The 26,995-nt window shown below is 39.2% G+C and overlaps 1 protein-coding gene across 4 annotated transcripts in view; it reads left to right on the top strand.

Moving 5' to 3' along the window:
- KITLG (KIT ligand) overlaps positions 1–26,995 on the top strand; it is an 88,577-nt gene that overhangs the window by 11,666 nt on the left and 49,916 nt on the right. For 3 of the 4 annotated variants that reach the window (XM_027107152.1, XM_027107154.1, XM_027107151.1), the window contains exon 2: positions 25,826–25,939. In XM_027107152.1, coding sequence (XP_026962953.1) covers positions 25,826–25,939 — 114 coding nt within the window. Of the gene's footprint in view, positions 1–25,825; positions 25,940–26,995 lie in introns of those variants that run through there. The other variant, XM_027107153.1, reaches the window with a different exon arrangement.

Here is a 26,995-nt window from a genome sequence, read left to right as displayed (position 1 = left end):
TAATTATAATCGCAAGATAGTTTACCTAGAGCAAAGTTACTTCTTTCTATCCTGTGCCCAAGGTCACAGAGCTAATACATGGTGGAGCTGACTTATGAACCAGGCGGTCTGGAACTAGAGCCTACATTCCTAAACGCTATGCTATGCTTGGAATTGGGGGGACAGAACATGAGTCCTTCCCATGAATTGGTGAGTGATCTACTTCTCCCTATCTGGGAGGAGAAGTCATTTTCTGCATCAACAGAAATATAGCCACTTGTCAAGGGAGAAAGGAAAGAGCATGGCTTTTGTGTCAAAAGCACCAAGGTTTTACGTCTGGCTCTAGCTTGCCAAGGGATCTTAAGCAAATTATTTAACTTTGCTTAACCTTCTCTTAAACTGAATTTCCTTTTCTGTAAAATGGAATAATAATACTTTGTAGCTTTTTAACCTGGAAATAGGATGTTGCATACCTGCTTTGTGATTGTCACTCACAGAATTGTACTATTATAAAAAAAGTACTTTTCAGACTTAACACGTTTTCCTGCTATACTATTAAGAACTAAGTTGTGTTTGTACAAATGTTTGACTCATTGGCCTCATGTAGACACTCAAAGTAGCATGGACTTTGGAGTTAGAATGAGGCTTAAGTCCTTAGCTCTGTTATTCACCAAGACCCACGTGCATGTTATTTACTTTCTTTCTCAATGTCCTCATATGTATAATGGGGTGGTAAGGATACTATTACGTGGTTGGAAGAATACAAGATTAAATGAGATAATATATGGAAATTGGCTGACCCAGAACTGATGTTCAGTAAGTAGTATCTCTAATCTTTAGGGACTGGATTATGCCAGCTAACAGATCAGTATGGATCAGTCTACTCTGTCTGTTTGCTTCACTTGTGTGATGGCTATAATTTATTTAAACCTGTTGTTATTGAAAAGCAGAGAGAGATTATGGGTGATTATGTGAAATTGGATTGTGTGACCGTGAACTGAGATTAGTAAGGGTCTGGATCTGGGTCAGCATCCCCCTTTGTAACCAACAATGCTGATGCATGACTTGGCTGTGTCACCAGTTATTGTGTGTGTTGTTCCATTCAGAGGCCTACGGTCATACTTATTATTCTAAGCCTTGAGTAATGAAAAATTCAAACTTTCTAAATACATGAAAGCTTTGAGTTTATTAATGTCTTCCAAAATGAGCCACACACTACTTTATATAGTATGTATTAATAGCTTTGGAGACGCATAGATCTGGCGTCACCTCTTCAAATGGGATGACTTTGAATCATTCTTCTAACATTCTGATTTTCTCATTTCTAAAATGACATTTATAATAGTGTTTAACTTCTCACATGGTTTTGAGGATTAAATGAGCCAGTACATGAGAAGGGTTATTTCATGCTGGGTACCCAGAAAACCTAGGTAAATGCTAGCTGCTTTCAAGAAAAATTCATTTTTGCATTCAAAGTAGGTTGTGTTTTTTTTTTTTTTTTTTTGCTCTTGTTTTTGTTTTTTTTTTCTTTGCATGTGTTGAATTTAGTTAAGGATGTAGGATCAACAGTTTGGGAATGTTTGCATTATGAATCCAGGTTTTTCTTGTGGGTGATGGTATTTAGAGTTTAAGGGCTTGATTGTCCAGGTTAATCTTCAAGTAAGTTTTGTATCAATCAAGACAGATGCACGTTACTTTTATCTGTCCATTACTTCAGGTAAACAAGCATTCCATTCTTGTACAGAACATTAAACTGTTAAGTTCCTTTTGATGGACTTGTTCAAAGCACTTGTGAAAGACAGAAAACAGCTCCTGTGTTCTGACATTGTATAATCTGAACGCTCTTTCTAAAGGTTTCTTGACTGAATCTTTGACTATCACTACCTCAAAAATTAAGTTATCAACCCAGACAAGTGTGAAGTAACTTTGGGTTCAGTTTAGAGTAGGATCTAACACAACAATTTGAGCCAAGACTCAAGTGAAACCAAAAAGCAAAAATCTTTTAAACGTTGAAAAAGGAAAAAGTCTACATCCATTCTTTTAAGGCCCAAAGGAGAATGGGACAGAATCATTGGTTTTTATAAGTCACTTAAGAGGAGGGCTGGATTATAAAGGGACTTAGCTTCGCATATTTCCTTGAAATGTGTGTCCTGGCACTTGGTGGGGCAAGGCAGGAAAGTCAGAACAAGCGCTTGCTGACTGTATAGGAGATCCACATCCTGAATTCAACTATGTGGTGTTGATATGGGGTTCATCCCTCCGAGGGTATACATTTTGTTATCCAACAAAATGAAGAGTGAATTCTGTAATTTTAAAGATTCTCTCTAATGCACACAATCTAGATTATTAATGGAATGCTGACCATGTGACTACCCTGGTTAAAATCCTCCATTGACTTTACATTACCTGCAGGATAAAGTCCAAACCCTCAACACACTGTACAAGATTCTCTGTGATTGGCTGTTGCTTATCTCTACTGCTCCCTGAGTGGTAAATTTCATGCTGGCGTCACTTAACGAAGTACAGTGAAATAGTGACATATTCCACAACTGCATTTGGTCTTGAAAGCCCTGGTAGCCCCTCTTCATCCTCCAGCTGGTCTAGCTGAGATGGTTCCTCCTCTTGGAAGTCCTCCCTGAAGGCTGTTTGCCCTTCCTCCCTGCCCCCACTTTCCTTGTGTTTAGTGATCTTACCCCGTGCTTCTATAGCATTAAAAAAAAAATCATATAGGGCTTCCCTGGTGGCGCAGTGGTTGAGAGTCCACCTGCCGATGCAGGGGACACGGGTTCGTGCCCCGTTCTGGGAAGATCCCACATGCCACGGAGTGGCTGGGCCCATGAGCCGTGGCCGCTGAGCCTGCGCGTCCGGAGCCTGTGCTCCGCAACAGGAGAGGCCACAACAGTGAGAGGCCCGTGTACCGCAAAACAAACAAACAAACAAACAAAATCATATATTGAAAACAATATAATGAAATTATATTCTTACTTACCTGTCTACCTGGCTAAATTGCCTCATGCTGGTATCCCCAGCTAGTGGTGCAACACCAAAATCTTAGTAAAGGTTTTTGGAACCCAACTATGAGTTAATGAATCACGTGAGATATATCTTTGACTGAATCTTTGACTATAGCATTCTAAGCATGGATCTGAGTACTTATCGGTTTTATGCCTGCTGACCTCAATTGACACATGGGTTGGCACCAAGGAGGGTTGTTTGGAAGGTAGGAGGAACATTACTATCACGCATTGATGTCATACATAGGAAACGCATATAACTGTACTCAGTACCACCTGGCACAAACATATGTTGTTCAAACATAATTCTGTTTGGAGAGAGAAGTGGGCCACTTGGGGTTGTAGAAGAGGGTAGAGACCGTGGATTAATAAAAGAGGAAGGTGGGGGGCAAGTTGCTGGCCATTTTTAAGGAAATAACACAATAGGTTGAATAGCAGGTGCCAGATGGTGCTTGCTAATTCAAGATTATAGAGGGTATAAGAGCCAGAAAGGATTTTAGTACCTAATCAGCTGCTGATGATGAAGAAAATGCTGATTGTGATGCTTATTCCATGTGCCAGGTCCTGAGCTAAGTGTGTTACATACTTTCATCTCCCCTGATTCTCTCCACCTATGAGGGTGGTTATATCCTTCCATTTACAGAAGAGGAATGTGGGCTTAGGAAGGTTGTGCAAGTCGCTCAGCATCTTACAACTAGTTAGTCTTAAACCCAGTCTGTTTGCTTAGTATTAGTATTGCTGACATCTTCTCTTTTTGCCTAGGTAAGATGTTTTTCTTGATACATAATAATGAATAAGACTGTTATAAATAGAGTAAATGAATTCTTCTTCCCAGCTCACCCACATTCAAAAAGCTTCCTTTCGTATTTTCTTTCCACAGTTTGTGTTGGTTAATGGTTAGCCAGTGCAATAGACAAGGAAAGGATGTTGTGTAGTTTTAGATTCTGATGTGTATAATCTCTAGCAAGAAATTGATGAAATAAATATGAGGCAATAGACAATATGAGAATTTTAGATGGTTCATTTTAAATGATATTTGTGGATTTAAGACTGATGTAGTTAAGGAATTTAGCAAAAACGATGTTTCATTACTCAAGATCAAAGACATATTTAAGTGTGGAGGAAGAAAGTTGGAGAAGGATTTAATAAGTGATGTTTTCAAATTTCATCTGTGATTAGAAGCCACCATCTTAGTGACCCAAGGCAATGATACAACTGCTTTACAATTCAGTGCTCTAAAGTTAACCGTTTTTACATTTGTGTACTTTAAAAAATTCACAAAACTATTGGGTTGGCCAAAAAGTTCGTTTGGGTTTTTTCATAACATCTTACGGAAAAACCCAAATGAACTTTTTGGCCAACCCAATGTTTTGATGCCAAGTTTTCAAAAGTTCTGAAGTTGTTAAAGTTATGCAACCTTACAGCATGGCCTGTTTTACCTTTTCTCTTTTTCTGTTTTTTTAAATCAGGTAAGCTGCTTGGTTTTGTGTGTAAACTGAAAGGTTATCATTTCTGAAAGCCATAAAACTTTTTCTAGTTTTGGATAATGATTACATAACAAGGAGCAGAATCTACCTCCTGTCTCAATTTACAAACAAAATTTCCAAAAGACCGTAAATGAGAAGAGGAGATGACACACAAAAATTAAACAATGAAGTGGATGTGCAAAATGGCTTGTGCAGCTTTGGCACTTGAATCATACAGCAGCTGAAGCATATCTTTTAAATTTCATTTAGCTGGATACACGGCCCTGTCTTCATTTCCTGAGATTCTCATTCTCTCCTATATGTTGAGAGAATCTCTTTGCCTTCCAAGCAGTCTTCCTGTTTACATATATTCCTCCAGCCACTTTTGATTCTGCAGCAAAGCAGCTGCTTTGAAAAAAGCCCAAAGGATAATCTTGCAATGGATACTCACTCATCTTCTTTCCTGACCCAAGGAGAAAGTTCCTTTTTATTTTCCCGTAGCATTATTTAGAGTTAGGACTTGAGCAGGGTTTAAAGTACATTTTCCATATTCTTCTTTTGTTTTATTAAACAAGAAAGCTTAATTGATAACCTTCCCAGGTTGTCTTGGAGGAAGAATTTCATAACACAAAATAGTTGACATTTACTTTGAAGATTGTTAACTCAGAACCTTTTAAAAAATAGTAATAATAAACTGTGTGATGCCACTGCTCACATCCTGATACGTTGTAAAAAGTCTTCTTTTTGATTTCTGTCCTACATCTTCCTTCTCTGCTGAATTCGGAGTCTCTTCCTACATAGTGACATTATGGAGATTGCTCAGCACAACTCCATGATGTCATGGTGAAAAATCGGAATAAAAGAGTTGCCACTTAATCATGCTTATTAGCATGAAAATGCAATAATAAAGCCTATTTTGGAGGGGGGTGGTGAAGGGGAGTGTCATTTGAGTCCACTCCTGAGTAGTCTGGCATGCAACTTTCTGTTTCTTGCAAACAAGTCTTGTCAGAGGGGAACAGTGATATTATGCCTGTGTTACTCTGAAGAAAAGGTAGTTGATTTTATTCTTTAGTCAAACTAGGAATGGGTCTGGATGACGTAAAAAAAAATAACTTAGTTCTGTAAGTATGAGCTTTTTTTTTTTCTTTTGCCTTCTCTGGTAGGGATGACAGATAAGTCATCCAGTGCTTTGAGAAGAGATAAGATTAGCATTTAAAAGCTTAACCTATGTCATCACTTCTGAACACGCCTGCTCCCAAGTGAAATCATATTCCTTGCATGTGTTTCCCAGTGCAGAATCACCATGAATAATTTTTTATACATGGCTGCTTTAGAAATTTTGATGGATTGCAGCTCATTGGGAGAGAGGAAGAAATTTATAGATGCATCTTATATTGAATTCTAAATAAAGTGCAGAATTGTAGACCTCTCAGAGACTTCCACTGAACTTACTGTAGGAAAGTGTCTGCATTCCAGGTCTGTGGGGTTTTTTTTTTGTTTTTCTGTTTTGTTTTGTTTTGCCCCCGTTGAGTCAGTAAAGGAAAGTAACTACACGTGATACTCATCTAGTTCCTTTAGAAAGGGAATCTGGGGATTTTATAGGCGGGTCTGCACTTTGGGTCATTATCACATCTTGGCCACATCTGCCAGTGAAGGCATTTTCCACTGGTTGTTCATTAAAAATAATTTATTTAAAAATATATAGTTTATTTAGCATTTACTACAATCAGAGCACTGTGCTAGAGGCTAAAGCTACAACAGTGAGCAAAACACATTATTCCTGTTCTTCATGGGGCTTACAGTCTATCCCTGGTTTTATATCCTAATTTTCCATTTTCCTGGGGCTAGAGAAGTATTTAAAGGTGCAAAGAAAAAGTTTAAAAGTTCAAACTGAGAAGCATTTATCTAATGTCACATTTTGGATAATTAAGAGAATGTTGCAACATTACTCACCCTTGTTATCATTAAGGTTTAGCAGTTGTTGGACCCAAGAGTAGGAAGGAGGATAATCGTTTATGCCTAATGGATGAGCAAAACTCTTCTATTTATCCTTCATTCATTCATTCAACAAATATTTATGAAAGGCTTGTCTGCACTCAGCACTGCTCTACCCACTTAGGACGAAACAGTGAGGGACAGAAAGTACTTGCCTTATGGGACTCAAACTTGAGCAGGAGACAGGTAACAAGCACAACTGGTGGATAATGTTGCAATTCCATTGTGTGATAGGGCCACCATCTGCTAAGGAGTGAATCACACACTGTCCTGACTTCATTTGTGCCCCATTTCACATACCTGAATTTATTCTCTATTCAGACAGTTTAGAGAGTGCTACCACAATGGTCCGTACTATATGAAAGAGAATTTGATGGTAGGAGTATTTGAGCAATTCAAGGTGCTAGAGATAAGAATGATGAACAAGAATAGTGTAATTCTCGTCCTCACCCCATTTGCACACTTGTCAGAAGGAACAGGTGATGAGAGTAAACGAATTGGGTTATCATCAGTTTCTTATTTCTGATGAAAAGTGCTTCGGTGGAAATAAAACTGATCTGAGAGTGCTGGAGCTGCTTAAGGCAGGTCACCTGAGAAGGCTTTTCCTAGAAGGTGATAGCTGAACTGAAGCCTGAAGGATCAGAACGACTTGCCTCTTTCAGAGCCCAGGAGGGAGAAAGCTTGTAACTAAGTGCAAAGGGCTTAAGGCAGGAATACATTCCCGGTGTTTCAGGAACAGAAAGGAGGCCAGTGTAGCTGGAGTATGGTGTGGGAAGAGGGCATGGTGAGAATGAGCACGGAGGTGGGCAAGTCCACGTTAAATAGGGCCTTGTGTACCTTGAGCAGGAGTTTGTATTTTATCGTAAATGTAATGGAAAAGCATTCAGAGTCTGTAAGTAGGTGGTGATGTTTTGCATTCCCTGAAGACCACAGTCTTGTGAGTAGCAAGCATGGAAGCAAAGAAGGCTATTTAGGGGGTCCTTGCAGTCTTCCAGGCAGGAGTAGGGAAGCTCGGCACAAGCTGTAGTGGTACAAGATGAGACGGAGGGAAGTGAATGTTTCAGGATTTATTTTGCTGGTAGAACTAATAGCACTTGACAGAGTGGATATGGAACTAGGGAAATGGGAAGGATCAAGGATGGTGCTCAGAGTTGTGGCTTGAACCACCAGGCTTCAATTTTCGAAATGACATTACTGGGGATGCTTGTTCTAGGTGTGGTTGAAAAGACAGCAGTGATAATAACCATCATGGACATTTATGAGGGTGAACTGGCTGTCAGATGCTATATACCAAGTGTCTATATAACTTTGTGCGAAGTTTGTGAAGTAAGTTCTATTATTAGGCCCATAATACAGGTGAGGAAGCTGAAGCACAGAAAGATGAATAACTTTCCAAAGGCCACAGGGTTAGTCAGTGGCAGAGTAGAGATTAAAGCTAGGGCAGCCTGATTCTAGAATCACCGCCTCCCAGCCCCCCACTCTATACCGTTCTCTGTGCTTGAGTAAACACACTTTGTTTTCTTAAGCCATCTTGGATTATTACTGAAGCTAAAGTTGACTTTTGAAACTCTACTATTCAGGTTAACATTCACCCATTGCCCAAACAATTCAGTCTCACTTTTGCTCCAGGTAGAGATGAGCCTGCCCGCTTTGGGAGAGCTGATCCCAAATCCAAGCCCAAGGGTCAGTTTCACAACCTCTTTTTATCACCTTGCTGTGCTGATCTTTAATCTATGGGGGAAGCAGAACATAAATGGGATTGTGACATCCACTGTTAGCATAGCTTTTAATTTAAAAGTCAACATTTAAAAAATTAGTAGTAGTGATAAAATAATAACTACAGGCCTACCGTGTTTTATTGCGCTTCACTTCATTGCGCTTCCCAGATATTACGGGTTTTTTGTGTTTTTTTTTTTTAACAAATTGAAGGTTTGTGGCAACCCTGCCTGGACCAAGTCTATCAGCGCCACTTTTCCAACAGCATTTGTTCACTTTGTGTCTCCGTATCACAAATTTTCACAGTATTTCAAACTTTTTCATTATTATAATATGGTGATTTGTGATCAGTGATGTTTGATGTGACTACTATGACTTGCTGAAGCTCAGATGATGGTCAGCATTTTTTAACAGTAAAGTATTTTCTAATTAAGATCTGTACATTGTTTGAGCTGTAATGCTATTGCACACTTAATAGATGATGGCATAGTGTAAATACAACTTTCATACGCAATGGGAAACCAAAAAATTAGTGTGACTTGCTTGCTTTATTGCAATATTCTCTTTATTGCGGTGGTCTAGAACTGAACCCCCAATATCTCCAAGGCATACCAGTATAGCATTAACAGTCATGTCATGGTCTACTATAACATTGTCTTATTTATTAATCTTTTCAAAAATCCAAAAAATGTTATCACCATGAGAAAACCGAGGCTCAGAGAGGTTCCATAATTTGTTGAAGGTTGCAGCATGTAAGCGACAGAATCAGGATTTGAATCTACATCTTACTTTGCTGATGTTCTTCTTTTCTAAACATCATCTCATCTCTTTCATAAGCAATGAACCTGCAGCTGAAGTGTATTGTTATCAGAGGAACATGTCCTGAGCATGTCAAAGGCAGACGCTTTGCTGGGCTTCAGGTGGTAGAATTACCAGAGGAACATGTTTTGGACATGTCAAAGGTACATTATTGCTGGGCTTCAGGTGGTAGAATTGCATTAACATTCTCATGGATTGCCAATCAAAAACTGCCTTTTTAGGACTTCCCCAGTGGCGCAGTGGTTAAGAATCCACCAGCTAATGCAGGGGACATGGGTTTGAGCCCTGGTCCAGGGAGATCCCACAGGCCGCAGAGCAACTAAGCCCGTGCACCACAACTACTGAGCCTGCCCTCTAGAGCCCACGAGCCACAACTACTGAAGCCCACGCACCTAGAGCCCATGCTCCCCAACAAGAGAAGCCACCCCAATGAGAAGCCCACGTACCACAATGAAGAGTAGCCCCTGCTCGCCTCAACTAGAGAAAGCCCATGAGCAGCAACAAAGACCCAATGCAGCCATAAATAAATAATTTTTTTAAACTGCCTTTTAAAGATAAAATTTAAATGATTGTTATTTTACAATTTGAATTTTGAAATACTAATAGATAATTCCTAAGGAAAGTTTAGACTGATCTTTATGAGAAATAAATGCTCAGTAACTTGGATTTTTCTCTCCTAGTGCTTAGGGTTTAGTTGCAGACAATATAATCTACTCTAGCTAGTTTAAACATAAAGGGATATATTGAAGTTTATTTGATGGGTTATAAAACCACTGGAAGGGCTAGAAGAACAGGTTGAGATTTCAGAACACTCCCATCACCCAGAACACGGTTAAGTCCAAGGCCATCTGTAAAGCAGCTACATAACAGCAAGTGCTGTACAACCAGGACTGCTGCTGATGGCAGGGTGCCTCACTACCACCCAGCAAAATGCCTGCCCGGCATCCATCCAGCTTCTCTTCTCCAGGACTTTCTTTCCATATCGAATCTTGCAGAGTTGTGCCTAACTGCTGAAACCTAAGTACCTGCAACTTTAGCTAACTGCAATGGAGTCCAAGATATGGAGATTTTAATTTTGCAGCCACTACAGTATAGAAGAATATGCTCAGAGAGTGGGAATGGGAATTGAATCAACTCACAGTATCCTCTACACTCACTACTTAACTTTTCTTTTTCCAAGTTCCTCTGAATCAGGAGTATCTAATATGTAGCCCTTGAACCAAATGCAACCTTATTTACCTTTTCAGACATCTTTATTTTCTTTAATGATATAGCACCCATGAGCTAGTACAGCCTAAAATAGTATGTCTAAGACTTCAGAGAGTACCTAAGAATCTTGTTAAAAGTACACATTCCTGGGGTTCCCTGGTGGTGCAGTGGTTGAGAGTCCGCCTGCCGATGCAAGGGACACGGGTTCGTGCCCCGGTCCGGGAAGATCCCACATGCCGCGGAGCGGCTGGGCCCGTGAGCCATGGCCACTGAGCCTGCACGTCCGGAGCCTGTGCTCCCCAATGGAAGAGGCCACAACAGTGAGAGGCCTGCGTACCGAAAAAAAAAAAAAAAAAAAAAAGAAAAAGAAACACATTCCTGAGATGGACCCTCAGAATTTTGGATTCCACATGATGCCCAGGGATCTGCATTCTAAATAAATACCCCCAGATGATTACACTTTGATCTAAACATAAGACAGCAACTCCCCTTGTTTCAGTTGGAGCACCTTCCATGAAGGGGTACATTTCAGCAGTTTTTTCAGTTCAACCAGAGGTACTTGGTATGTCCGGCACACATCGCATAATCAGGGAAACTCATACAGTGACCTTTGCAAATCTGGCTTGTCATCTGATGTGATGGAGAAAATGATCAAGATTGTGAGTGTTCTTTGAGCTCAGGCCTTTGACCCCCTCGTTTTGATGCTACTTGGAACAGTTCCAGCAGAGTATAAAGATTTAGTTTATTTGTCGTCCAAAAACCCAGGTGGGAAACAAACAAAAACTTTTGTTGGAGATTTCCTGAGCTGCTTCCTCAGATTGAGTCTTCTTAAAAATTAAAAGGGCCTGTGAGACCAAACTCGTCAGACTCCCAGTAGCTGATCTGACGAAACATCTGAGCACATTTAATTACAGCCATAGGGGAAAAAAACCACAAGAAGTTCTAGGAAGTTTAGGCATTCAGTCCAAATTCAGTGCATGGAATCAGATAGCAAGTGGAGCCCACACTCATTTTCCATCTCTCAGTTGTTTGGAGTTCAAAAGATTGTACAGATTTTGCAGAACTTTTGATTTACAGGGGATCACAATTTCAGAAATGAGTCACATAGTTGGAAGAATACAAATTGTGATTTAGGTTTTTGTAGCTGTTTTTGGAAAGCTACAACCCTTGGATTGCATGTCATCGCGGTTCAATTTTAAGAGCAACTAATTGACATAATAGTGAACAATGCCATCCCCAAAGAATCAGTGCCCACGAAGTGCTGAATTTGGGTATGTGGATTTCAGAACTGTCATTTTTTTCTTATTGTGATATTCCTGTACTTGCCAATGTTGAGGGCCTGTCGATCTTATTGTTTTTGAAAATAAACACTTATAGCAAAAAGAATTAGCAACAGATATGTAAATCTAGGTTCAATGGTGAACTCGCACCCACCAGTTTTCTAGACCATTTTGGTTTGTTACATGTCGTCTTCCTCATAATATTGATTAGAATTAGTCATCAACTATCATCTCTGTAAAATACGTCCTTTCCCTCTGCGTTTATAAAACTGCTGAAGACCTATATTTATGACTAGCTAATGACCTATCTATTACCATTGTTTCTGATGAAATCTATACTGCTGGCACAAATACTTATTTTCTCACGTAAGTCTCTATTAAAAATAATAAAACTTGTATACTTAGACCCTAGATTCTAGCCTGAGGTAGAAGTCCTTTGTAGGTATTTTCACACAGGGGCAAAGTCTCTGAGCTAACCTGGTTCTCCTTAACCACAGGTGAGTTCCCCCATGCACAGGCTATTTAAGGAGGAAGAAGGCTTGGTTTATCATTTTAGCCCCATTCTTTCAGAGATGTCGCTTCTTATCTACCAAGACTGAACTGAACTTTCTAGCCCTTCCAGACATTACCACTCTGTTGTAGTATGCCCTTGAAATTCCCTCACTCTCACTGACCCCTATGGTTCATCCTCCATGGTCTCACTCCATGGAAACTGTCCTCATCAAGGTCAGCTCCATTACGTCCTCTTCAACAACCAACAGGTTGACATCTTTTTAGTGCTTATTTTATTGATTATACTCTCCCTTTGGTACTTTATTTTCCTATTGGCCACAGTACCCCCAAATCAACTGATTTGCCTCTCATATATTTGGCTCCTCATTCTCTTGTCTCCTATGCAGATAATTCTTTCTTCTTCTTATATGATGGTATTCTCCAGGGTTTTGGGTGATAACTTCCAATCCCCAGCTGCCACTTCTGCTGCATATCCTGGCTTAGGGAATAGCACCACTTCTGCCTCAGTCACCCAAACTGGAGCACGGAAGTCATTTGTGATTCCCCCCCGCCGATACCCTACACGCTTTCTGTCAGTCACCCAAGTTCTTCCTTTTTACTTCTACATCCTCTTAAACTTGTCTCTCTCCATTCCCACTGCCATTTGCTAGTTAAGGCCCTCCTCATGTGGCCTCTGGATAACTTCACTGACCTCCTAAGTGACCTCCTGCCCCCAGGCTTTTTGGCTGCCCCCCTCCACCCCATGTATCCTTCATTCTGATGACTGATAAACTTTTCAAAAATAAATCAGATCTTGATACTCCTCTACTTAAAGTCTGCCAGGAGCTCCCCAGTGCCTTTAAGATAAAATCCAAATCAATTAGCAAAATTGGGAGGACCTCTGCATATCTTTTTAGCCTCATCTATTGTTGCTTATTCCTTGAAACTAATTTTTCATTTTTGTCTCCTTCCCTCACTTCTGTGGGCACCTGCTTCTTTACTTTCTCTGTCAGGGGTCTTTGCCCCAGCTCCCGTTGACCTGGCTACCTTCCACTCACCTTTGGAAAAGATGTCTCCTCCCAGAAGCTATCTCTGAGCCCCTCCCTCAGTCTCCCTCCCCCACCCCAAAGTCAGGTTTAGCTGTCCCCCTGGGCCTTTCCCTTCTTAGATACTCTACCTGCTGTGTTCGTCAAGAGCTTGGGCTTCCTGAGGCCGTGACCATATCTTCTGTATCTTTACCTTCTATAATTATCAGGTACTCCATATGTGTCTGTTGAATGAATAAATAGCATAAATAGCTCTTCTTAGAAGTCTGAAAGCACTCAATTTTGTTTTTACCAGAAAGAACAACTTATCACTTTTTTTGAGCTCTCCTCTCCCTCTAGCTATGCAATTTTTTTAAGCTACCGCAAGTATAACCTGATTTACATGCACTACTTGTTTATCCAGCCTGGTCATAATTTGACATGGTTGTTTCAATTAGAAACTGATGCAGTTAAAGAGACCTATATGCTGTCCACAGCATAGGCATTGTAAATGAAACTTAACTGTTCATTAGATATAAATGAAGTCAGTTTTATTATCTGATTGGCCCAGTGTTTTTCTTTCTAGTCTTGATTTAAACTTGGTCCAGGCATACAGATGGCCAATGGGCACATGAAGAGATGCTCCACATCGCTAATCATTAGAGAAATGCAAATCAAAACTACAATGAGGTATCACCTCACACCAGTCAGAATGGCCATCATCAAAAAGTCAACAAATAATAAATGCTGGAGAGGGTGTGGAGAAAAGGGAACCCTCCTACACTTTTGGTGGGAACGTAAATTGGTACAGCCACTATGGAGAACGGTATGTAGTAGGTTCCTTAAAAAACCAAAGATAGAGTTGCCATGTGATCCTGCAATCCCACTCCTCGGCATATATCCAGAAAAAACTGTAATTCAAAAAGATACATGCACCCCAATGTTCATTATAGCACTATTTACAAGAGCCCAGACAAGGAAACAACCTAAATGTCCATCAACAGATGAATGGATAAAGAAGATGTGATACATATACACAATGCAATGTCACTCAGCCATAAAAAAAAAGAAATAATGCCATTTGCAGCAACATGGATGGACCTAAAGATTATCATACTAAGTGAAGTAAGTCAGACAGAGAAAGACCAATATCATATGAGATCACTGATATGTGGAATCTTAAAAAAAAAAAAAAAAAAGTGACAAGGGAACTTATTTACAAAACAGAAATAGACTCACAGACATAGAAAACAAACTTATGGTTACCAAAGGGGAAAGGGAGGAAGGGATAAATTAGGAATTTGGGATTAACAGATGCACATTACTATATATAAAATAGATAAACTACAAGGACCTACTGTATAGCACAGGGAACTATATTGAATATCTTGTAAGAACTTAAGAATGGAAAAGAATATATATATTCAACTGAATTACTTTGCTGCACACCTAAAACACTGTAAATCAACTATACTTCAATAAAATAAAATTAAAAGAATAAACTTGGTCCAGGGATTTACTAGCAGAGTAGCCATAAACAAGTTACTTAGTCTCATTGAATCATGTGTTACTCGCCTACAAAATGGGATAAAAATAACCTACCTTGTTGATGGGAAGATCATACGAAATAATGTCTGCAAACTGCTATGTGTGGCCCTTAGTAGGAGTCAATATATGTGAGTCATTTCTCCCTTTAAGTAGCATTTAAATATAGAGTAAGGATGAACTGTCACAGGGTGATTCTGTCTCCCCATTTCTTCCTATAGATTGAATACCTTGAAATCCTTAAGTTCTCCTTTTACCTTAAAGCCATTGTCTGCCTTTTTCTATTAAGCAATTCACTTCTAGGATGTTCAGATTTTGTTATAAGAGCATACTTACCCATATTACCAAATATTCTACTTCACAAAAAGATCTGCATTGAGAGAGGCAGAAGAGTGAGTAACTTTACAGGATTTTAGTGGACCAACTTGGACTTCAGCTTGTTTGAGTTTCACTTAACTGGCCTGTTAATGTCTCCTTTCCTCATAGCACTAAAATGACCAATCTGCGGTTTCCTTTGACCCTTCGAGATTACTGGACAATCAGTAGAGAAGAATTTGAGTCAGTGTAGGTTGCTTAGGTGTTTCCTTCATAGTGTTAAATGGTAAAATCTTGTTAAGCAATAAAAAAATCTTAAGGAAGAAGTCATGTAGAATTAAACCGTTATTCACTGACCGACAGTCTGTTGTTGCTTTAGGTTAAGATTATTTGGGGAGGGTATTGTTCCTATGATCGCAGAAAATCTGAACTCAGGACTAATTCCTATACCTGTATCTTGGTAACTTGCTTTCCTGGCTCTGGGTAGCTGAGCCAATTGGCTCTCTTCCAAAGCACATTTGGGCTGCAAGGGAACTGCCTGCCTGGCTAGCTGGCAGGCGAGATTAAAGAAGAGATGAATGTTGTTTCTGGCAGCAGCTGCTGTTTTGTTCGGGGCAGTCCTAATACTATTTTGTAGTTCTCTGCATAAAGAAAACGAGCTACACAGATGCCCCACTTACCTTTTCGACTTTGAAAAGTCTGTAACGTGGATCCTGGCAATGAATATTTTAAAACCACTTCTCATGGTCATAGAAAAGTTTGTTTTTTTCCCCCAAGTTAGAAGATTGGAATCTTCTGGTTTCCTGAACAGCATATGTTGCCCTGATGTTCTTGGGCTGCATGCATGTTAGTTTCTACTAAAGGAAAGGAGTCTGCAACCTGACTTCTGTGTAATAACACATGTTCAGATCAAGTAAATAGTTTGCTTTAGGGGGGCTTTGCAGTTCCTTTCTCTGGAATGTGGCATTTTATTGTACGGAAGGCTGTTATGCTCAGGAAGAATTGATGAATGGGTGAATATTCCACTGGGGTCTTTTGAGATTGGTTCTCAACAAAAATGAGATTTAAGTAAGACCTTTGCCTTCAGAGTCTCCAACCTTGTCTTCCTGTAAATTTTCCCTTTTAAAGTTCCTTTTCAGTACCATCTGCCACTGTTAAAACCTGCTCCCAGAAAGAGACCTGCTTGCTATATCTGTCATTCACAATTGAGTGTGTATTTTAGTCACTATTACTTCCCTCCACCACGACTGTTTCTACTGCATATTTTAGTTCTAACAGTGCACAAGGATTTCTCATTAGTTTTTTCATCATGTAAATAAATTGAAGGCGACTTTTAGCAAAGAAAGGGTTATTGGAATTTTGTGTCTTGTGCAGAGTACGTAGGGGACACTTTTGACGCATGCCTCTAAATTAAAAAAAATCTAGAACTGCCGACAATAAGATTAGTTTAATGTGACTGTGCAGTGAGAGGTTATCGTGAAATGAGAGGTTATCACACAACAAGCGTGACCTAGAGAGAAGAGTTGTACGATGCTAAAAACAAAGTAGCCAAAGAAAAATGTCATATGCAGAAGCAGAGAGTGTTACAGTAAAAACAGCAAGAGATGATTACCCAAATGGGAACAATCCATTTTAGAGCAGAAGTCACAAACGCAGGGACATTTTGCTTCAGCTTTCTGTCTAATAGGGTGTGTGTGTGCGCACCTGCCCACACGTTCAGGCACCCGAATACCCTTGTTGGAGTCTCCAGAAGTTAGAGAAAGAGGAAGAGAGAGAAAACTCCATTGGAAGTCAATTGTCCATTAACCGAAGCTACTCTCAACACAGTTGAGAACTAAGAAATAAATTGAAAAATGCATCTGACCCCCAAATCAGCATCAACATACCCGTGTACTAAAGGTCAGACTCTTTGTTCATGCAAGATTGATTCTATAAAGTCCTTTCCCGGACTCTCGTTTGTATGGTTTTTAAGCACTTGTTTTCCTGATTTCCTAGACAATCCAAAACCTATAATCCACACAGCAAATAATTGCACACCACCTGTGGTTTGAAAAGATTCTCACCACCACTCCATGAACGGGTAAGGCAAAAACGATTCTCATTTTAGAGACTGATAAACAGATACTCAGAAGGATTCACTGGCTTGTTTGAGGTCACATGGTGGGGCTCAGAGGATTTCTGGATCCATCTTCTACACCCTGCCATCACACTACCGGTTTTCATAAGCGTGAACTTCTTTTCTTTTTTGCCCTTGGAAACCTTTGTTTGAACAAAATTTTACCCAGAAGCATGAAAAAATAGAACAGAAAAAAACTGAGCTACTTTGCTTAAAGTAGGCGTTGGGGGCCCAGAATACTGGCGGGGCAGTGTGTTTTCCTTACCAGGAAGAGCTTGAACATCGCACACTGCTCCATTCATTCAGTAATTCACCCAGAGAGTAAGTTTATTGAGCTCTGATTTATTTTTCTATTGCTGTTGGAATAAATCACCACCAATTTAGTGACCTAAAACAATACAGATTTATGATATTATAGTTTTGGAGATTCAGAAGTCCAAAATGGGGCTTACTGGGCTAAAAGCAAGGTGTCGATGACACTGTGCCTTCCTGAAGGCTCTAAGGGAGATTGTTTCTTTGCTTATTTCAGCTTCAGAAGGCACTTGCATTTCTTGACTCCTGGGCCCTTTCCTCCATCTTCAGTGCCAGCAATGGCAAGTCAGGTCCTTATCGTGTCACATCTTTCTGACCCTTCTCCCATCACTGCATCTCTCTGACCAGAGCTGGAAACGTTCTCAGTTTGTAAGGACCTGTGTGATTAGATGGGACTCAGAGAATCCAGGATAATCTCTCCATGTCAAGGTCCTTCGCTTAATCACATCTGCAAAGTCCATTTTGCCATATAGGTCAATATAGTCACAAATTCCAAGAAAATTAAGACGTGGACGTCTTTTTTGCTATTATTCTGCCTACTATAAGCACCACCCATGGGCCATGTGTTGTGTTTGCCTCCGGGACTACAGGAGGCTAGAGATGGGCATGTTAACAGTAAAAATATGTTGCAAATAATGACCTGACAGTATGGGAGAAATAGGTAAACTAAGAAACAAACCAACAAAAATGAAAATAAAATTGTAAAAACAGTCATTCAAACAAGTACAGTAACTTGGAGCTCCTTGGAGGTGGGCAGTCACAACTACATAACCAAAATGCTTTTTCCCCCAGCTTTATTGAGGTGTGACTGACAAATAAAATTGTATATATTAAAGGTGCACAATGGGATGTTTTGATATATGGATACACTGTGAAATGATGACCACAGTCAAACTATCCCATTACCCTTTATTCTGTGTGTGGTGAAAACACTTGAGATCTACTCTCTTAGTTAGGAAATTTTAAGTAAACAATGTAGTATTATTAGCTGTAGTCAAAATGCTGTACATTAGGTCTTCAGAACTTACTCATCTTATAACTGAAAGTTTGTACCCTTTAACCAATATCTCCCCATTTTCCTCTACTCCCTAGCCTCTGGCACCCACCTTTCTGTTCTACTCTTTGTTACTATGAGTTCGACTTTTCTTTTTTTTGGATTCCACATATAAGTGAGATCATATGATATTTGTCTTTCTGTGTCTGGCTTATTTCATTTAGTCTTCCCTTTATTTGATGAAAATGAATCATCAAAGAGAAGCAAAGTTTAATATTTCTAGCCACTGTTTAGGAAATCAGGGAGATGTGTGTACTATATATTAGAAAAATTTCTGCGTAGAATAATATGGAAAAAATACTTTTCCATTTAAAGAAGTAAGCTCCTCATTTCGGCACTCTCCCAAGAATACTGATAGGGAGGTATTACTACTGCTGTGCAGAATTCTCAGTACATTTCTGCCTTGACTGCTCCTCCATCCTAACGTTTAGTTATGCCTGAGTGAATGATTGAATTTTATGAAAGCTGAATACTCATCAGTAGCAAAGTACTTGATCCTTGAACAACATGCATTTGAAACTGCATGGGTCCACTTATATGTGGATATTTTTCAATAGTAAATACTTGCAGTACTACATGGTCCCAGGTTGGTTGAATCCCCAGATGCTGAGGAACCAGGGATAGGGAAGGCTGACTATAAATTACACACGGATGACTCCTGCATTGCTCAAGGGTCAACTGTATATACTAAGTTAAAATATTAGTTTACTTAATAGCTTTAAAATAAAATGCCTCATGAAATATAAGTTTCTCAGGGATATTTGGTTTTTATTTTTAATTTATTTTTAATTTATTTTATTGAAGTATAGTTGATTTACAATGTGTTAATTTCAGGTGTACAGCAAAGTGATTCAGTTATACATACATGTATATACATACACACATACACATTCTTTTTCATATTCTTTTCCATTATGGTTTATCACAGGATATTGAATATAATTCTCTGCTCTACAGTAGGACCTTGTTGTTTAACCATTCTATATATAGCAGTTTGCATCTGCTAATCCCAAACTCCCACTCCATCCCACCCCCACCTCCCTCCCCCTTGGCAACCACAAGTCTGTTCTCTATGTCTGTGAGTCTGTTTCTGTTTCATTGATAAGTTCATGTGTCATATTTTAGATACCAGATATAAGTGATATCATATTGTGTTTGTCTTTCTCTGTCTGACTTACTTCACTTAATATGGTAATCTCTACGTCTATCTGTGTTGCTGCAAATGGCATTGTTCTATTTTATGGCTGAGTAGTATTCCATTGTATATACGTGTCACATCTTCTTTATCCATTCATCTGTTGATGGACATTTAGGTTGTTTTCATGTCTTGGCTATTGTAAATAGTGCTGCAGTGAATATTGGGGTGCGTGTATCTTTTTGAATTACAGTTTTCTCCTGATACATGTCCAAGGGTGGGATTGCAGGATCATATGGCAACTCTATCTTTAGTTTTTTGAGGGACCTCCATACTGTTTTCCATAGTGACTGTACCAATTTACATTCTCTCAGGGATATTTGAATGTATTAACACATTTAAGTTTAGTCCTAACCAAATAGACTCCAATAAATTGAGCAAAATCATCTGTACAGATGTTTGTGTATAACTGATCCAAAAAAAAATGCTGCCCTGGTGAAATTATTTTGCAATTATTATAGAAGTCTGTATTAATATATATTTTTAAACTATCAAAGAACATATATAAAAATTATAAAGTTAAAAGTTCTGAAAAATGCACAATATTCAGCTTTAGCTTGGAATAGGGAACAAACTTATCTCCATATGCGTGATATTTGAAAAATTATTAAAGTCTTGGAGAGATGGCGTCAGAGTCCTCATCAGTGATGTAACAGCTTTCTTGAAGTGCTGTGACAGTATGAGGTGGTGAAGAGGACAGGATTTCGAATTGGACAGACCTGAGTTTTCGTCCTGATCTCACCACTTAGAAGTCACTGAATCTCTCTCTATCTCAGTTTCTTCATCTTCAGAGTTAGGATATATGAAACTTAAATTTTGTTTGTGGTAAGCTAGACAAAATGTTTGGTACCTAGTAAGTGTTCAGTAAGTGGAAGCTGTTATTCACTGTATTGTTCAGAAAGCACAAGCATCTGCATAGACATCCTGCCTGATGGTACTGATGAACTACAGTATGTACTCTATGTAAAGCCAGGCCCTCTGCTTGAGACAGGATCTCACCCCTTCCTGTCTTCTCAAGGACATCTGATGTCTCTCTCTTCTGACCCACAGTGCCAATTGCACCTCCTACTGGATCATCCCCATAGGCATACAGACATCCTGGTATTTTTACCATCTTATAAATAAGACTCTCCCCTCCCCCCAACCTAATTCCTCACCAACTCCCGTCTCACTTTGTTTTTACTTATTTCTTTGTTCATTTATTTATTTGCTCTCCTTTGAAGCACACCTCTTTAAAAGAGTTCTCTCTATGCACTGGTTTTAATCACTCACCTCTCATGCTCTATTAAATCCACTCCTGCCTGGCCTTTCCCAAACTGCTTCAATAAAAATGCTCTTGTTAATGTCACCAGTGACTATGCTGCTAAATCCAATGATCAGTTCTCAGTCCTCATCTTACTTGACCTATTGCGAGTATTTGACGTAGTTTCATAGTTTAACCTTCTCCTTAAGGTACTTTTACTTTTTCTTTTTTTCTTTTTTTTTTAACTTGTGTTCTTCCTCCTCCTCTGGCTCCTCTCTCGGGCTCCTTTGTGTGTTCTAAATCTTTTGCCAGACCTCTTAAGGTTAGAGCACCATAGGACCCAGTTCTTTGTTCTTTTTTCTGTTTGTACTCACTCCCTTGATGGTCTCATCTACTCTTTTGCTTAAAATTCCATTTATATATCAAAAGCTGTCATATTTATATATCCAGCCCAAACTTCCCTCCTCAATCCAGATTGAAATATCCTGACCTAGTTTCATCACTAGGATGTCTCAAAACACGTCTCAAACTGAGCACACTCAAAACTTAACTCCAGATCTGCCCCCCAAACCTTCTCTACCCCTCAGCCTTCCCCATATCATTTGATGGCAACACCATCCTTCCAGTTGCTCAGACCAGAATCCTTGGAGTTGTCTTTGACTCTCTCTCAAAGCACTCTCCAACTGTCAGGAAATCCTATCGGCTCAATCTTCAGGAGGCATCCAGAATCTAACCACCTCTGGGCAATGCACTGCTACGACACTTTCTTGCTTGGATTATAGCAATAGCCCCAAATTGGTCACTCTGTTTCTACCTATTGTTAGCCTAAAGTCACAGCAATTAAAGTGATCTCTTTTTTTTTGGAAATAATTTATATTTTTAGAGCAGTTCATAGCAAAATTGAGAGGAAGGTACAGAGATTTCCCCAGTGTCCCCTGCCCCCCCGCCCACATGCATGGCCTCCTCCGTTATCAACATCCCCACCAGAGTGGTGCATTTGTTGCAACTGAGGAACCTACCCTGACACATCTTAATCACCCAGAGCCCATAGTCTACACTAGGGTTTACTCTTGGTGTTGAACATTCTGTGAGTTTAGACAAATGTATAATTACGTGTATTCAGAATTATAGTATCATATAGAGTACTTTCACTGCCCTAAAAATCCTCTGTGCTCTATTCATCCCTTCCCCTCCAACCCCTGGCAACCACTGATCTTTTTACTGTTTCCATAGTTTTGCCTATTATAGAATGTCATAGTAGTTGGAATCAAAACAGTGTATGGGGGCTTCCCTGGTGGTGCAGTGGTTGAGAGTAAGCCTGCCGATGCAGGGGACACGGGTTCGTGCCCCGGTCTGGGAAGATCCCACATGCCGCGAAGCGGCTGGGCCCGTGAGCCATGGCCGCTGAGCCTGCGCGTCCGGAGCCTGTGCTCCACAACGGGAGAGGCCACAACAGTGACAGGCCCGCGTACTGCAAAAACAAAAAAACAAAAGAAAAACAGTGTATAGCCTTTTCAGACTGGCTTCTTCAGTTAGTAACATGCATTTTTTTCCCTCTATGTCTTTTTATGGCTTCATAGCTCATTTCTTTTTAGTGCTGAGTAAAAGTCCATTCCCCAGATATACCGCAGTTTATTTAACTATTCACCTGCTGAAGGACATCCTGGTTGCTTCCAAATTTTGGCAATTTTGAATAAGCTGCTATAAAAATCAGTGTGCAGGTCTTTGTATAGACATACATTTTCAGCTCTTTGGGATAGAACCAAGGAGCATGATTGCTGGATCATATGGTAAGAATATGTTCCGTTTTGTAAGAAACTTCCAAACAGTGTCTTTAAAAAAAAGTTTTAAATATGTCATATCTCTCCTATGCTCAAAATCCTGCAATGAATCCCTTTTCATTCACAGTAAAAGTCAAAAGTCCAGATGGGTATACAAGACCCTACATGATCTGGCCTCTCCATTCTCTCTGACATCATCAACTTCACTGCCCCCCTGGTTTATTCTTGCTGTTCCTTAAAGCAGATTCCTTAAATCAATGAGTATGCATTTATTTTATAATAATGGGGAAAAAAGATATACTTTCTAAGTTGTCAGGGTAGTGACATTCCAACTAAGTTCTTTTTCTTCTCCAAATGTTTGATAATGATAATATATTACTTTTATAATAAAATATCTTGAAAGATTCAATTGAAAACAACAACAACACAAGATAGACCTTAGGGCCTTTGCACTAGCTTCTCTGTCTATAATACTCTCCCATAGACATCTGCTTGGATAACTCCCTTAGCTCCATCTCATCTTTGATAAAACATTGCCTTCCCAATGTGGCCCCATCAGATATCAGTTCAGTAGTACACTTGGTGCTGCGTGAAGCCTCTGATGCCTTATGAGTGTGACTGGCACCTTGAACCTAGGACCATGCTGCTAGTAGAGCAGAGTAGGCATTATAGTCCTGATCCCCTTTCGTGTGATCTAATTTTTCTTTTTTCACAGCACACCTTTGACCTATATAATCTGGTTATTTATTATGTTTATTGTTTATGGTCTGCCTTCCCTCACTAAAAGCTAAGTTTATGATGGCAGGAATTTTTGCTTTTTTTTTTATTAACTAATATATCCCCAGCATCTAGAACAGTGCCTGGCACAGTAGCACTAGGTACTTAATAAATATCTGCTGAATGAATGAATGAGTGAACAAATGTTTGTGTAGTTTCTTCAGTGTCAGGCATAAGACATGGCAAAGAGAAGTCAACAGAATTTCTGCCCTTATATTTCTTTTCTTTCGTCTAGTCTTTTTGAGATATAATTGACATATACACTGTATAAGTTTAAGGTGTACAGCATAATTATTTGACTTGCATACATCATTCAGTGACTACCATATTAAGATTACCATATTAAGAACATCTGCCATCTCATATAGATACAAAATCTATATAAATCCAAAAGAAATAGAAATGTTTTTCCTTGTGATGAGAACTCTTAGGATATACTCTGTTAACTTTCTTACATAACGTACAGCAGTGTGAATTATATTGATCATGTTGTACATTACGTCCCTAATACTTATTTATCTTATGTCTGGAAGTTTGTACCTTTTGACCACCTTCCTCCAGTTCCCCCTCCCCCACCCCATGCCTTTATATTTCTTAGAGCCTAGAATATGAATATGGTTATTAGTGAGATTGGCCATTTACAGAGGTCCTTAGGGAGGATTCCAAAATCATATCATGGAAGAGGATCTTGGAGAAATATATTTCAAGGGAGGGTTAGGTCTTAGCAATGACAGTATGAAAGAAAGCTTGAGTTTAAGCAATTATACTTACATACATGAAGGGATATTAGAGGATATTTTATGTGTTGGGATTGTCCAAAAAGAAGAATCCCCCAAACAAATCATTTACACAATTCAGTCTTCATTTTGGTCCAAGGGAGATGATGCTATGAAGAGTGGGACCCCACCATGCTCAAAGTAGCCTTAAACAAAATTAAGCAGGATAACTGCTAAAATACATAGATTACAGTGGTAAAACAATAAAAGCGTTTTAGTTTTGTTTCGAAGCCACTATTATCTATGTAGGTAGCATTGCAGTCTTAGAAATTTTAGTAAATGATAATTATAATTTGGTCCAGTGTAATATCTATTTAGCTTTCAGATATTAATTGAAAATAATAATCCAGTTCCATATAATACATGGCTGGTTACATAATAAGTAGGAAAGATTTCTAGCCATGTGCAGATGGGCCTTTGTGTAATTTTAAGATGCCATAGATGAATGTTAACTCTTAAAAGAACTCTCATATTTTAAAATATCTTCACATCTCCATGTTTTGCTCATGCTGTTTATTTTTCCTGGAATACTTGTCCCTTCTTTGTCAACTCTTGCAAACTCTTCTTTTGTCCTCTAAAATCCAGCCAGAGTCACATTTTCTCTGTGGCTTTTCTTGGCATTGTCTTTCTGCCACGAGTTCTCTCCCTTAAGGTCAACTGATTAAGTTTTTCCTCCTCTGAGTTCCCAAAGCATTTATCACTGGGGTGTGGGTGTCACTTACTTACCTGCATCTGCATTTCAAGGGTGTCTTATCACCTTTGTTTCTCTAGTGACTGGCTCAGTCCCTGTCTCATAATACAGGCTCAACAAACCGGTATCAAATTTGAAGCATTACACTCTTTTTTTTTTTTACCTTGGTCACTGATTCACCCAGCAAATTTAAGAGTTTTTTATATTCAACGTTCTGCTATGTGTTGTAAAGATACTGAAGAAAAAAAATAGATGCCCAGAGTTTTAAAAACATAAAATATAGTGTAATAAGAAAAAATAAGCCATGCACAAAGGTAACTATTTTACATATTTGAAGGAGTTATTTTCAAAGAGAGGTGTCTTGGGGGGCGTGTGAGTGTGGGTTCATGCTAGGATTCAAGAATATCTTCCCATTGACTAGAAAATATTTTTCCTTATTAAATGGCCAAAAAGCTGTGATTCAAAACAATGATTCTTTTGATGTCTCACAGTTAGGTTAAATTCTGTCCTATATCTAAATCTCTGTCTCTCCCCCTCACTTTAACTGGGTGTACTATTAGATTATCGGATTAAAGCACTGCTCAGGGTTTTGCTGCTACTTGCCAAACAGTCTACATTTAAAGTAGAGAAAGTTTCTTTTGGTGCCTTCAGGTATGAATTTTATGCATTCCCTACTTTTTAGAAAACACCTTAAGTGATAAATACTTCACATGTTGCTACAAGTTCATTCCTAATTGCCATTGGGGAATTGCCCGTAGAAAGCTTTTGACAAAAGTTAACAATACTGTCATTGAAATGAAAAATCCAAACCATATTTTAAAAGAAATTTTTAAAAAATTTGGTCAGCATAGTTTGAATGCTCAGCATCTAATTGCATCTAATTGTATTTAAGCCAGTAGCGTTAAAAAAAAAAAAAAAGGTAGATTCCCTTTTCCACATTAAGGCAGAAGATGTTAATTGTTAATAGTTTTAGTGACTACGGATTTTCACTGATGATCACCAGCATTTTTTCTCTTTTCATTTAGACTTGGATTATCACTTGCATTTATCTTCAACTGCTCCTATTTAATCCTCTCGTCAAAACTCAAGGGATCTGCAGGAACCGTGTGACTGATGATGTGAAAGACGTTACAAAATTGGTAAGTAAGGAATGCTTTCAATTGCTGTGACTTTTTCTTGTACTTTTTGAAAAATATTTCCTTTTTCCTTGCCCCAAATTAGTATTTTTTGAAGACCAGGAGAGAAGTCACTGAGTTATTCTAAAGAGTTTGTAGAGAGCAGCTAGGGAGATATTTAAGGTCATGGAGCATCTTGTTGGTAAAGTTGGCCTGTTGCACGCCACGGAAGTGGCTTTGTTTCTTTGCTGGTCTTTTCATCTCCTTCACAGGCAGTGAAGGATACTGGCGAGTTCTCTGTGTGCTGATGTGCCAGCACTAGCTTGTTCCCCATTATCTCTTAAAAGTGTTTTATTTCCCTTCCACATGCCTTCCTACTCTTCTCTAACGAGCCTAACAAAAGATCTGAGATGGTCTTTCTCCCCTTTCCAGCAGCTTGAAGACCCTGTCACATGCGGGTGGGTGTTTGCTCCCTCAGTAAACACAGTTGGAGTCATTTGTTGCCCAAATGTTGACCAGATTCATCTCCCACATCCATCACATTGGAACTCTTCCCTCAGGAAAAGCCGTTTTACACTGGTGCCCCTTGGTCACTGCCGGCTTTGTGCCATGCTTCTCTTAAGATGCAAACCACAGAGAGGGAGAGCATGACACAGCATCTGAAATGCCTTCCTCCCAGCTCTCACGATCTAGCGGTGATTGTACATGCTCGCTTGAGCTACAGTGTGTGCTTTCAGGATGAACAAAGTTTGAGAAGCAGTTTTCTAAGTTCATGGTTCAAAAGAGCCAAATGGCACTCAGTTATTTGAATATTGTCTAGGGAACGGACGTGATGTGAGAATAGGAAAGAAATGAGGATTGTAGTATGTAGAAAGAAAGAAAAGTATATTTTTTGAGATATTTATCTTTCCTATTTTGATATGCATTTCCCGGTTTATGTGTTTTATTTTGGGTTCATAGCCAAATTCCAAAACAGAAGTTTAATGTTACGATCTGAGTCTTGCTGGCTTAGTCTCAATGCAGAATTAAGAATACACACACACACACACACACACACACACACACACACACACACACACA

This window comes from Aethalodelphis obliquidens, unplaced genomic scaffold (genome assembly GCF_003676395.1).
Source record: "Aethalodelphis obliquidens isolate GAN/ISIS:26980383/991018 unplaced genomic scaffold, ASM367639v1 scaffold8, whole genome shotgun sequence".
Lineage (NCBI taxonomy): Eukaryota > Metazoa > Chordata > Mammalia > Artiodactyla > Delphinidae > Aethalodelphis > Aethalodelphis obliquidens.
The sequence above is the reverse complement of the archived record's forward strand: the minus strand, read 5'-3'. Positions and strand labels throughout refer to the sequence as shown.